Below are 14663 nucleotides of genomic sequence, written 5' to 3'. Positions count from 1 at the left end.
GCTCAGAGTGATATCAGGGTTGTTCAATGGGAGGGTTGTTTTTAGATATAAAAAACAATCCTACTTTGTAATCTAGCCACATCTAGCCAGATCAGAGTGCCACATCTACTACAGTATATGGATTTGATTATGGTCACACTGCTTGTTAGATTAAATTCAACAACACTGATGCATTTATGTTGTTTTGTCATCTGTCTACACGCAGGTGTTTATCAGTGGCCTGAGGGCTGACAGTTCAGTGGTTTTAAAACAGAGCCGTCACGCTCTGTATTTCTGTGGGGACCGTTGTAGCGCATGCTGTATGGTATGCTTGACGGCCCCAGTGACATATACAGCACCAGCAAATTATTTCCACAATCACAGGTACGTCACACCTCAGAGTCCACGGGTTGGACTGCTGTGGTGAGCAGGTACCATACCATAGATGGAGAAATTAAGGTGTGAATCTGGATTAGCCCTTTAGCCTGTGGCTTGAACTAGTTGGACATTTATGTACCATTCGTGTCACCCATAAGCTCTGATTTCCTTTGTAAATTAGTTCAGATTTTGTACAAATTGGAACTTTTTGGGGGGTTTTGTGGTTTGTTCGTATTAATTTCTTTTCCATATCTGTAAATGAAACACATGTTCTCTCACATATTGAGTGGTGTTATGACAGAAAGAGAAACAAAAAAAATAGTTCCAAGAGAGATGAGTGAGCAATGTGACGGCATACGAAGGCTTCATTTTCTCCTGAACCCAGCTAATGTGTCTCCTTTATTACCACATATTTAAATACATATGTAAAAGAGATTGCTAGATCAGTGGGTATGCTCATGTGTGTATGTGATAACTATATACATTCTTTATTTTTCCTTGCTTCTCTCCTAATACCTTTGTTGGAGACTTGCCTTTATTACATTTTTTTTTTTACTCAACCTGCAAATCCATGCACACATTCTTCAATGTTCACTCTACAGCCTCAGCTGATTTATACATTTATATTAAATCCTATCTGAATGATAAATTGAAGTTCAACCTCAGTAAGTGATGTGTTAGTATTATTAAAGTAGTCCTCTAGTAAACATTTTTTTCTTTTTTAAGTGACATTAAATTGCTTTGGGTCCGAATGAATACAAAGTAAACAGTATATGGCTCATAAAAACAGTTTGTTTGTGATGCCTTGAGTATTATGGCAAGTGTTTATTTCAGCAGCTTTCATGACAATAAAATTGTCAGCAATAGTTTAAAAAACTGTTGATGAACTGACTTGTGAAAGTTTGGTTATTGCAAACCGTGAACTGAAATTTAATGATCTGTGTAGTGGAGATTTTCTTTGGAAATGTATATGATAAAAAAAAAACCATAGAAGGATGCATATAAATGGCTTTTAAAGCTGCCTTTGTCCATCCTTATTTTAGTCCCAGCAGCAGGGTTGTAAGCAGAATGTACAGAAGAGGACTTGGCTGTAATACTGGGATTCTCTGTCACTGCGGTCTCAGACATCTTTGAAGAGCTACTTTAATAGTATTAAGTGAATCTGTCTGCGCTAGCCAACAGTGGTTAAATGTAATGTTGTAACAAAAAGTCTTTTTGATTGTCCTTGGAATCAGCCAATATGAGTCTTTTTTTATCTGAACCTGAGCCTACTATTTAAGGTTTGCTTAATGCCTGCAGTTACGCCATTAAAACCCCAGAGACAACAGTTTCTTACCAGCAGCACTGATGACATAAGAACAACCAAAATCAGATCAGTAAGTCTGCTTGACAAAACAAACTAATTAATCAATTAGTCAGTCTACAGAAAATGGATTTAAAAAAGCTGTAATTTTCATCATTCTGCCATTCCAACTTTTCCACTGTGAAGATTTTCTGCTTTCTTATGTTTGTTTTTTTGTCATATACATCTTTATGTTTTGTTAGTCAGACAAAACAGGACATATTGTATAACACAGTCTGTAAAATATAAATATTACTGCAGTTAATTTTGCTAGCCAAACATAAGTTGCCTAGAGCAGTTTCAGTTGGCTTGCATACTAGTTTATTATACTGTTTTAGAGGAATAACTCGTCTTGGAGGTACTCTATATAAAACCACATTTTACTTTGAAACGTTTCCATTAGTTTAGAATCCTCAGTGAGGACTTTTAGCTTCAGTTGTTGGTCTGCTTTTGAGGGGTCCCATAGAGCAGGGGACATATTGACTTGAGTATCCCACACAGTAATCACAGTAATATCAAAGTGGAAGATGAGACAGTTGCATAGAACAATTAACAATTGCAACATGTCCTGTTCATTCAGTGGTTCAAAATGGTTCAGATTTGTTCTTTGTAGTACTATAATACATTGAGCTACATTTGAAAAAAGTTTTGATGAAGGCTAAGCTAAGCTAAAAAGCAAGTAATTTGATTCATCATTTCTCCCTCTTCTTTATACCTACAGTGCACACTCATTCACAGTGAACTCCGGTTAAGCTGTTGGCTCTGAAGCCTTCAGTTTCCTGTCCATGGAAATCACTATGGTGGAAAATAATACATTATTTCCAAGAGTGTTGAACAAAAAAAATAAATTTTTTTGCATGTGTGTGTGAGTGTTTTTAGGATTGTGACACTGTTCCAGATGACAGAAAGTGATCCAATGTCAATCTATTCGCTCTCTCTCGCTCCTTTCTGACTTTTGATAAGCTTTCTTGCTCTAAAGCTGAGTCTTCTACCAGTAAATCACAGTAAAACTCAGCCCACACACTTTTTTACATTCATTATATGTACTGTATATTAATCACAATAAATGAGGGGATATGGTGCTCTCTCTCTCTCTGTCTCTCTCTGTCTCTCTCTCTGACCTTCCTAGTCTCTCTCTCATCTCCCGATGTGTTAATGATGGCTAATGACTGTGTAAGTTATATGTGTTGTTTATCATAATTCATCCTAATAATCTGTTCCAGTTCAACCACACACTCTGTTTTAATGATGCCTAATTGAAAATTTGTTGACAAAATGTATGACATTGAGTACTAAATAGAACAATTAAGCTTTGTAAATGTTACTTGAGGGACCAAAAAGTTCAACATGTTTGAAATTATGTCTGAATGTCTAATACAGTATTTTCCCTGGTCTGTCAAATGCGTCTGGCACAGCTAAAATCCTGGCTAGTCTCATTTAATGTGCAACACTTCTCCACTATGTCCAACCAGGTTGTGCACATGGTAACTGTGTGATAGAGGCCAGCATGTTATCTCTGCCACTAAAATGAGAGTGAAAATATTGAGTCTATGATTAGGTCTCTGGAGAGACCTCTGTGGTTCACTTTTTTTTTAATATTTGGTAACAAAATAAACCCATTAAAAAGCAAACCCTATGCTTCAATAATAGTTTTTTTTTTTTATCATTGAATCAACACTTTGTAGACATCAGGGTGTTAATCTTTGGCTGTGATTAAATGTTCTTCAGTCCTACTTCTCCCAGCATATTATTATTATTATTTTAATGAAACACAAGGAGAGAATAATCAGGAGCAGGTGTTGCCTTACTGGCTGGGTTGATTATGCTTAGCCTCTGTTCTCCTGACTCCATCAATGTCCTGCCTGAAAAAATGGTAAACTGATTTGGACAAATAAAGTGAGTGCAGCATATGTCAGAGTGTAGATTTTTTTGCCATGCTGTGACATATTTTTTATCACAAAGAGGCAGGTTTGGCTCATTCAATGAAGCAGGCCACATAGAAAAATGTAACATAATATAAAGATAATTGGATGCTTTATTGATTCACTACAGCTTGTGGTGATTCAGCATATGAATAAAAACTTTAGGTCCAAAAGGAAACTCTCCAGTCTTTGTTGACTTAGTGAATGTGTTGATTATTCTGGCACCAAAGATGATATGCACACAGTCATATGTTCACATTTGCTAGAGGCTAAGGCACAGACTCACACAGCTTATGGTTTATGAGTTGCAGAAAGACCGAGGTTATTGTATTACTTCTACTATGTGCTGGTTCTAACTGGTTTTCAACAAACATATTGAATGCTCAAGGCAGTGTTGTAGTATTTGAGTCCAGGACTCGAGTCCAGATTTTCTGGACTCATGAGTCATCTTGGACTTGAGCACTGATGAATCGGACTTGGATTTGGACTTTGAAGTTGGAGACAAGAACTTGACACTTTTTTTTTCTAACAGGCCACAGTAATTTGGCATAAGATATTGATATTAAAACCTGCTCACCATGCTGTATCCAGCATACTTCCACTGAAGCGCAGACTCTGCCTTTCTAACACTGATTTTTATGTGTCAAATTGCTGAGCAATCTGGTGATGCAATACATTCTTAGAAAGTTTGGAATGTTAAATGATGAGAGCTGTGTCAGTTGTGTGTAATGTAGACCGTTATGGCATTTCATTGTGAACCAAGACACAGTGATGTAGTATGTACAGCAAGAGGTTGGAGTGGATGGGTGGGTCACAAAATATTGGACTTTCCCATTATTTTTTTTTTTTACTGATAAGCATATTAACCCAAGCCATGATTTTTTCCTAAACCTAACCACATATTGTACTGTAGTTTAAATGCCTAATGTTTCACACTGAAATCAATACAAGCACTGTTTTGTGTCGGTATGAGACACCAAAGATACCCGACAAATCATCAGTATTTGATACCCTGGCAATCAAAGAGAGCTGGATATGTTGCATTTATCTTTATGATTTTTTAAATTAGTTATACAAGTATTTTACTTGTGTACTTGACAGAGTGCCACTATTTGACACCATGGGATGAGAACTGTTGACTTTTCAAGAATCATAAAATTACATAAAGAATCTCTGACATAACCATGACCTGTGAAATCCCACCACACAGTACAGTACCTAAGGTTTGTTTACTGGGTGGTTTGCTTACATGAGTGTAAGAGTTCAGTTCTGTAGGGCTTCCTAAGTTACTCTCATCTACACAGAATAATTGAAATGCCATCACAAGCCTTCACCTTCAAAGTCTTGCTATATACCTGTCTCACTGTACTTGTTTTAATGAACATATTTTCACAAACATCACATATTTTCTAAGACATGCTTGTACTCTGACAGCAAACCTTTGAGCTTTCCTGACCCTGCAGTCACCAAGAACTACAGTGAAACTACTTTTAGATATACTTTTTGAGTTTATGATGTGAAAATGATTCTTCATCATGTTTTACAGTCAGGCTAACAGCAGTGAAGCAGCCGGAGTCTGATGATGTTGCCAGCTTTGTGTTGTGCTTGTAACTGAGCTGTCAACCCAGTGTTGTTCTCATTTAAGGAGCTGACAGTCAATGGTCGTCTCAGAGCAACAAACTCATTTTAGCATAACACCTCTGTCTCTCATCCCCGTGCTCCTCTACCCCCTCTCTGCTCATTTTATTTGACATTGTTCTTCTGTTCGCTCATCTCTTCCATTGTCTTTTATCTTCGCTTTGCACTCTTTAGCTCTCCCCTTCTATCCTGTCTCCCTACTTTCTCACTTGTGCTTTCCCTTCCTCCAGTGTGTGATTTTGTTGTCAGCCATCCATCCTGACTGAGTACACTGCCTGGTTTTCTTGCTCCCCTCTCATTTTCTCACTCAATTTTCCATCTTCCCTTATTCTCTGGTTCACTCACATCTCATCACCCTCTGTCTTCACATTCTCTCTCCACCTCTCACCTCACTGCAAGTTCCACTCTTCACTGTCTCCTACTTAAAATTATGTTTGCTACAGTGGTGACAGGAGAAGAATATTCGAATAAAAGAGCAAGGCTATTGGGCGGTAGTACACTTAAGAGGTTTGTCTTGCAATTAACTCTTTCACATTGTGTTTGATCATCTAACCCACAGCTGTCTACATTTTTAACTGGATACAGCTGCAGGAAAAGAGCAGCATGGGACATAACCTGCATTTACTGGGGCCTTATGGATGGGCTTTGGGGAAGACTGCCGAATCAACACAATATATGGCATTACACTGCATTTAAAGTGGCATTAAGTGAGGTTTTTATTGTTCCATAGAAAATAGCCATAATATATCTAGAGAGGGTTGATAGCCGAGCTGATCAATACCAATGACTCAACGATCGGTTTGCCAGGTGCTGAGCTAACAGGCTTTCAAAGCTCACTTTGTAGCCTGTAGTCTCAATTTGGAACAGCCTCACCATCCATTTGAGTTGGAGAGGCAATCCCCATACCTCAGCAGTGGTGCAGCAGCACAGTGTGAAATCTCTTAACAGTTCATTTTCACTTCAGTAGGGATATCATTTATAACATTAGGGGATGCTCATTAAAACTGTTTCCAAATAGACATGATTGTCAGATGAACTCTTGAAAGCCCATTATATTTAATGTAATGTTAATAATAATGATATATTTCATTTATACAGCATTTTTCAAGTAACTTAAAGATCCTTTACACAATAAAGAGAACAACAACAAACACCAGGAATAGTATAAAAAGGAGCAAGACTTCAAATTTAAAAAGACAAACTAGACCTGTAGGTAAAATACAAGCAAAAAAAAAAAACACAAAGCAAGGGTGGATGGGGAGGGATTGGAGGTAAGAGCAGTTTTGAAAAGGTGGGTCTTGACTGCTGTTATAAAAGTGTATAGTGTGGGTGTTCCTGATGTCCATAGGCAGGAAATTGGAAACTGAAGAAGGTGGGGGCAGCAATGGTAAAAGCTCTATCACCCCCAGGTTCAGTGCCTGGTCCTCTGAGGCAATGTGAGGAGGTTTGAGGTGTCAGAACGGAGGGGGCAGACAGGAGTGTGGTGGCAGTGGAGATCAATGTGGTAGGCGTGGGTTGACATGTACAGAGCTGGATGTCATCGACATAGCAGAGATAGCTGAGTAGAGGTAGAGGTTGAAAAGGAGAGGACCAAAATCAAACCCTGTGGGACTCCATATTAGAGAGTGACAGTGGACAAGATACAGTTGCTAATGTTAATCAAGTATTGTCTATTAGCGAGATAACCAGCAGAGAACACTGTTTGGTGAGAGTTGTCCCGCAGGTGGGACATGGGGAGATTAATGGTGTTGAATACTGCACTGAGGTTGAGGAGTGTTCAGTGTTGCAGTTACTGAAGTCAGTATGAGGGTGAGGGGCACATAGCCTGAGCTCAAGGATGAGTTAATGGCAGCTGTAATTAGTGGACAGATGGTGGAAAAGCAAGCTTTAGTGAGTGGTGGCAGGATGGGATCCAGAGGGCAGGTGGTTGTTTTAATTCCAGTGATGATCTGAGTCAGTCTGGAGGAGGTAACTGGAGAAAAATGGGAGAGGGGTGTTTTTGTTGAAAAGGGGAAGTCACCAGTGTCAGGAGTGGGGTGGTGATTGCAAGGCTATTGCATATGTTTTCACTATTGGATTGAAAAATGGTGAAGGTTACATTTGACTACTGAGCTATTTTATTGTGGCAAAAGGGACATTGAAGTTGTTTGAACCAGACTGAATCCCATGGGTGTAGTAAGTGGACCATGCTGTGTTTCTGGCTTCTTTGTATTGCTGATACTGTTTGTACAGGTTGGGTGTATACAGTGAGATGAGTGAAGGTCCATAGGATTTTAGTTGATGTAGCTCAGGTGTATTTCTTAAAATAAGCCAGATGGTGGGATCCAACTCGTCAGAGCAGTTGGACAGAGAGTTGTCATAATACATTAACTGACAATTTCACTGGGTGAGATTATGTTGGAAATGGAGGAGGACGGGCAAGTGGGATTGAATGCATAGAGGTTTCTAAGTTTACTGTCTGCTTCTGATGCAGGTTAGGCACTGTATGTCAGTATCTATAGTGATGTTCAAGCGGTTTGAGCTGTTGAGGTTGAAGCCAGAGCGATTATGATTGTGAGACTAGTAGAATTTGTATTTATGGGGGCTAGGATTGGATAATATTTTATGCAATATTTTTGTTTAGTGCTTTGTGATAAAGTGGTGACGTGTCCAGGGTGTTACCCCACTTCATTAGCTCGGATTGGCTCCACCTTCTGAAGGATAAACAGTATAGCTAATGCATGGATGGATGCATATCTTTGTTTAGAATAAATTACACAGATTCAGACTCATAAAGTGTCATATAAAATTGATTTAGTCAAGTTTCAAAATATTTATATCCACATAAGGATGCATAATGTTTTAATCAAGGCCAGTGATTTAGCACAAATGTGTAAAATTGTTTTGTGCACATGCGGACAAATGTTTACAGTGCATATGACTGTATCTGTGTACTTCAGGAGAGTTATTAACATAATGCATTCCATAGCTTTAACTTTAACACCTCCATGCCTAATCCAAACCTAAATTTATTCACCTAGAAATCATAAACAGCCCTTTAAAGAAGTGAGGGTTTGACAGAATATCCTCACTTTCCAGGACGTCCTCGCTCTCAAGGATAGCTCATCATAACAAGGATAAACATGCAAGGCCACCTTCGAGTGTTTCTTCCTGTGACAAAAGAGTTATATATATAATAGAGGAATATCTGTTCATGTCTGTGCCCTTATCTGTCCTTTATGTAAAAAGGCATGTCTTCTGCATAATTGGGACTATTTAGTACAGTGCCTTCTTTTGTTTGTGTGATATTGACTCTCTCTCTTGCTCTACCTATCTTTGTGATTTCACTACATATTTTTATTTCATATGTCCTTCCTTTTCATATTTTTTTCCTAAAATTTTGTATTTTCTCACCTGACAAATTTTGCTGCAGATTCGCAGAATTCAAAGAAATTGTCATTCACATTTTCCTTTTAGCCCAATTTCCCTTTCTTCAAGCCTTCTTTGCTTCTTTGTCCAAATCACTACGGTAAATCTTTTTTCATCTGGAGTCAACTAATAATCTGCGATCACCCCAACATCAAGGCTGCTGCCATTGAGTTGCCATGGCAACATTTAGTCCACACAGACATGGCCATTGCAGAGAGAGCGGGGAGGCAGAGAAAGAGCGCTCACTTTCGCACACAAACATATTCACACAAAGAGGCACACAACAATTGCCTCCTGGACATAGGCATCCCTTACTTCTTTGCTTTAACAACTTATAAATACACAAATTACACTTGTTCTGTAATTAAATTTCACGTTATTCTCCTCATCTATGCAGCTAACAGTGACATTAAACCCCTCACATATGCTGTATATTTTAGCTGACTATCATGCATTTCATTACTGTAGATGTAGTTGACATTAATATAGCACCTGACACTAATGCCTGCACTGTATCATATACAGTACAGTAGATACTATTCTTGGTGATTATAGTGATTTCCTGGTACTTCAGGCAGCAGTGTGCCTCCTGATGACATCCTGCGGAAAAAACACTAACAGGCCCTGAGGGAATTACATGAACTAAGAAAAACTATTTAAACAATCTTACTGTACATGCTTTCAATAGCTTACATATTCAACTTGAAATTAAAGCAAAAAAAAAAAAAAAGTTTAAAACAAAAAACAGAAAAAAGTTTTGGATAACTATGAAGGGAAACGCATACTGCAGTGGTGAAATAAATTGGTTGTCAGATTTCTTCCCTTGTGCTTTATCATGAACTCCATCAAACTCTGTGTAATGTAGCGGATCTTTCATGATGACATAAAGGTTGTGACACACACACACACACACACACACACACACACACACAGAGAAACACACACATTTTAATTAGCTGCTCCCAGCACTCATTATGTCAGTTTGTCATTGTTTCTCAACAAACCACACATTACAGAATCTTAGTGTATGTTGAGTGTGTCTCTAGGCCTTTACTGCTTGTACATGGATTCACAATTTAATGTGTGTTCCAGCAAATTTGTGTGCCTGTGTGTTTTTTTAAAGGGAGGATGTGTTTCTTTGGTGAGTCAGTGACAGCCAAATTAGATATCTAGACAGATGGTGTAGTGCAGGAAACCTTTGACTCAACCCATGTTTTTGTCAGGCAGCTCACAGTGGCCTTTCATCCTGCCTGTCAGCCATGGGATAGAGTTAAATGAAGAGCAGTGGTAACTGCTTTTGTGTTTATGCACACTTTTTCTCACAAAGCTTAAGTATTTCTTGCCTGTCTGGTGTCAATCTGAGCACACTCGTAATCTGAAAGTGACCAAGTTTAGACTGACACGTCAGCAGAACAGCAGCAAACTGGTATTCCTGCATTGCTGTCGAATTTATTAGAGCCCTACATATATGTGTGTGTTGTGAATGCATGTCAGTGTCAGGGTTTGATGCACTGGTCTGTTGGAGAAGCAACCTGTGCATATCTCTGATAGGCTAATTAGTGCAGAATGATGGATGATGAGCTCCACAAGCAGACAGGGTTGTAATAGATGGGAGCGAGAACACGCACTGTCCTGAATCTCAACTCTGTTTTGCCCTGTCCTCCCTCAAAGTTACATGCAGCTTAGTCACACTCTACTGTAATAATTCTGCTGATAAATGTCTGTTTTTGAAGTGTTTGTTTTTCTGTTTTGACATGTCTGAGCTTTGATCAAGTTGGAGAGTAAGCCTTTTCTTTGTTGTTTTGTTTGGCATCCTTTTGAAAAGGTTGGCATTTAGTGAGTTTTTTTGCATTAATATTTGAAAATCACATCAGAAAATTGAGCTTTAACTTATAGTTGCAACCAGTAACCTCGGCTCACAGCAAGATTCTGTTTGTATTTATACACACTCCCATATGATTGTATGTATAAATAGAATATTTGACAGTTATATCCAGGTGACATTGCTTTTTCTCTCTTCAAGAGAAAAAAGTTAATTATCCTTTCCCCTGAGAATGTTTTCCCTCAAAGGTCAACACCAAACACCTTCCGTTGCCTTATATCACAAAAGCATTTACTGTTCCTAGTAATTGTGTTCACAGATGTTAATGCAGATAAACCAAGATGCCACAGCTTTTTGCCACTCCTTAAGTGACGCACAAAACCTGCGTGACATGACATTTGTAACACATAAGAAGAGTCAACTCATAAGCAGAGATAACAGACGCCAACTCCAAATATAAAGCATGTCTCTTCTTTTGACAGATATGAAAAGGCATCAACTGAGACGAGAAATCTTCAGAGGTTGCCTGAATTCTAAGCAAGAAGTGATGAAATATTTTGACAAAACATTGCCTAGTTCTTTTGATAGGTGGGATCGCTCTTACTCCAGCTAATTAGCCTGTGTGTAATCCATCTTTCTATGAAGCTGTCTGTCAGAGTGTAGGCTTGTTTGTGTGAGGCATCTGTTGTTAAGGTGGCAGATAAAAAGGTCAGTACTGTATGAAAGGCATAACACCTCTCTAGGAAAAAATCTTGTTTTAAGTTTCATAAACAGTGAAGTGATTTTTTTATGATATTATCATGAGCTAAGAGCAGCCTAGTAAGGATGCTGTATAAATTTTGATTAAACAGAGATACTGTTCAAACGCTTAATCTTAGTATATCAACTTGCATATCAACAGTGTGGCCCGCACGCAACACTGAAGTGTTTTTGTGTTACTGCTCCTCCAGCAATCAGCAATCTGGAACTCAGTGGGTGCAAGGAGTGGTCAAGCATGAAACAATTTCAGAGGCACTAGTCCTACTGTATGTTATACAGTATTACAGTCCAAAAGTAATATAGTCACATGTTTGGAAGGAACAAATGTCACTGCACCACTATGAAAGAACAGATGCAGGATTGATATGAAGGCATATACTGTATCTAGGCCAGTGCTGCTGCTACTCTGCTATGGCTGAACAGCAGGTATTAAGCATCTGGGAATCAGTGCAGATCAGTTTGCTATCATTTGTTTTGAGCCAATATTGCATATAATCTACACAAAGTCTGATCGAATCTTCACACTAATCTGTGCTCATCTGAACCAAACAATCTCAAAATCAAGTCAGCAGTTGTTGGACATAATCTGCTGTTAGAGTGACTGTTGGTGGATTTGCTGTTTGAATTAGTTTTTCCCTTCTATTACAACCACAACTACCATTTCATAAGACAATGTCCCTAAATGAGAGTAACATGGTTACACAGCAGCGTGCTGAGCCTGTTGAGCTGATTTATATTGAAATGAGCTATGTTTTCTGGGCTATTGTGGATGAAATTAATTATGTAAACTGTCTGCGGGGCTCATTTGCATGTCGTGATTGATTTCAGTCTATTTTGTGTATTCTGTATGAGGAAAACGGAAGATAAGAAATGGGCACTTTCTTTCATATCAGCATGTTGCCGTTAAACTTGAAAGAGGCGTTTGCCCCAGTGAAGTCATCTCTCTCGATGTACACATGTATGAATCCTGCAGTCAAGTTTGTAAACGTGCTCCTTTCGGAATACGTATCTGCCCTGATTGTGTCAATCAGCTTGAGCCGATTTGATTTTGAACACCCCTTTAAATTTGTTTTCAAGCTTATAATTCTATTTCAGTAGGGGCAAGCTACAGCTACAAGTAGACAAGAGGGTTCATATATTCGACACATCTACATCGACATAATAGGTGACATCTAGTTATAAGAGTGATAAAGTTGATACTCAAATTTACTACTTTAATACATTATTTAACCCAAACCATGATCATTCCCAAACCAGGAGTTTCCCTGATCATGCATTCAATAATATAGTTTCACTAATAGGAATCTTGAGGTTTTATTTTTAATTTTACCTTTCATTTTAATTTCACTTTTAAACTCATTTCCATGTATTACTTATTGCTTGTGAATAATCAAATTCATGCAAATATATACAATTTTGAAAAGCAGAGGTGATTTTCAGGATTAAAATGGTGCCTATCCAGTGTAACCACCCCACAACAGTGGTTCTTGGGTGTTTTTGTCCCTAAATCTATTCTTTGTGTTTATTATAACCATAATGGTGAATGTTTGATGCATAACAACAGCCTACTGAGCCAACTAGGAGATGGAGTCGGTACCTGCTAACCCACAGCTATGGTAACAACTGATAATGGTCAATGAATGACATGAGATCATTCAAAGCAGGTGTCAGCACAGTAGCTTAATTTATCTGTGGGGGGGGTGTGTATGTGTCTGTGAGGGAGGTACATGCAGAAACATGCACACACACACATCACATTCCCAGATTGCCTTTTACTTTTTTGTCTCTCCCTTTCCCTGTGCCCCTCTTTCCTGCATGCCATGTTGCCTGCTGAAGCTGAATGCTAATAGAGCCTCTGTATGCTTGGCTGTCTATCTGTGTCTGTATGCAGCTCTCCTCCAAACTAAAATGAACGACCCAGTTAAATAAAAAGCTGAAGGCTAACAGAGGGACCCCATCAACCTCTGAGCTGTATCCTCTCTGAAGCCATCAATCGTGGGACTAAAGCTAGGCTGCATAATGACATTGTGGCAGTGTACTCATGCTGTGCTGCAAAACATATTAATGTTAGCCATAATGAGTTTGACAGCCCAATATGGTTGTCAGGGATCAGGGAAGATTTTAACTGGCTAACACTGCCCTCAAATGGAAGAGAAAAGTTATAGCAACTGCAGTAAAAGCTGCAGTGTTGTCACGTTTTGTGCACTTTGACTTGTGCAAGCATGTTTCATTCTCCATGATTGTTATGAATGGATATGACTAATTTTGACTCTGTAATAATTAAAATAGCACTAAGACACCATCAGTTATATAACCCATTTACAGCGCTCATCATGAATAACTGTCTTACTCCTCTAAATGTTGCTGCTGGCTTGTTGCTCATTCATGCACTTACATATTCATTCATGTATGATTGCCTTTGCATGCTGCATGTGCTGACCACTTTCAGTTGCCAGAAACATGAAGTTACAAAGTTATGAAAAACAGAGTTTTAAATTGTCTGATTTCACAACACATATGGAACTTTAATTGAGCAATATGTAGGCTAATATTATGAAGCTAGTTATATGTTTACATGCCTGTGTCACCTGCCTGTACCCTAGAATCTTGGAGCTCCAGCAGAATGGCGACATGGATATACTGAAACTCAAGTGGTGGCCCAAGGACAGCCCCTGTGACCTCTACAGCTCAGTTCAGACACGGCAGCGTGGCAGCGCCCTGGACATCCACAGCTTTGCTGGCGTTTTCTGCGTCCTTGCAGCAGGCGTGGTGCTCTCTTGCCTCATTGCCATGGTGGAAAGCTGGTGGTCACGAAGGAAGGGATCCAGGGTCCCCTCCAAGGAGGTAAGGGGATGGGTGGATGACTAATAGGAGAAATGATGATACACAGAAAGGTATGGGGCCAACAATAGATCCCAGCTAATTTCTTACATTGCAAGAGGGGAAAGAGATAGTGTAATAGATAGAAAAAAGGTAAAGGAAGGATCCAGGTAAGAGAAAAATATGTAAGAACATCATATTCATGGTGTCACATCCCCTGAACTACATAAGCAGAATCAACAATACTGTTCAGATAGCACAGTGTGGGAAGTACTATATTAGCTCTTCGGTGCTATTACTGGCATTGATATTTTGCATAGTCTTCAGTATATAAAGCTCTGAGTATGTAGGAAGAGAAAGAAAGGTACAATAAGACTGATTTTTTCAGAGACCCTCATAATCCTGATCCTTTATCCATAAACTTATAAAGTGTCCTGTCATGATATTAATTCTAATTGTTTGCACTATTAAAGTTGCCATATATAGACAGCAAACCGTCGTCACCGTGGGCAACTCCAGAGTAGTAGAGAGTCCAGCCTCTCTCGAGGAGTAAGGTTCCAGAGCCCAAGCTGTGTGTGGAGGTGAGCCCGACTAT

The 14663-nt window shown here is 39.0% G+C and overlaps 1 protein-coding gene across 7 annotated transcripts in view; it reads left to right on the top strand.

Moving 5' to 3' along the window:
- The window catches only part of grid2 (glutamate receptor, ionotropic, delta 2), a 437846-nt gene that overhangs the window by 406264 nt on the left and 16919 nt on the right, over positions 1-14663 (top strand). For all 7 annotated transcript variants that reach the window (XR_002275145.1, XR_002275146.1, XM_020602378.1 and 4 more), the window contains one exon: positions 13852-14092. Coding sequence is in view for 5 of the 7 variants with exons in the window: in XM_020602378.1 (XP_020458034.1) it covers positions 13852-14092 (241 nt within the window). In the remaining 2 variants the exon portion in view is untranslated. The remainder of the gene's footprint in view (positions 1-13851; positions 14093-14663) is intronic.

This window comes from Monopterus albus, unplaced genomic scaffold, assembly GCF_001952655.1.
Source record: "Monopterus albus unplaced genomic scaffold, M_albus_1.0 scaffold56.1, whole genome shotgun sequence".
NCBI classification, from domain to species: domain Eukaryota; kingdom Metazoa; phylum Chordata; class Actinopteri; order Synbranchiformes; family Synbranchidae; genus Monopterus; species Monopterus albus.
The sequence above is the reverse complement of the archived record's forward strand: the minus strand, read 5'-3'. Positions and strand labels throughout refer to the sequence as shown.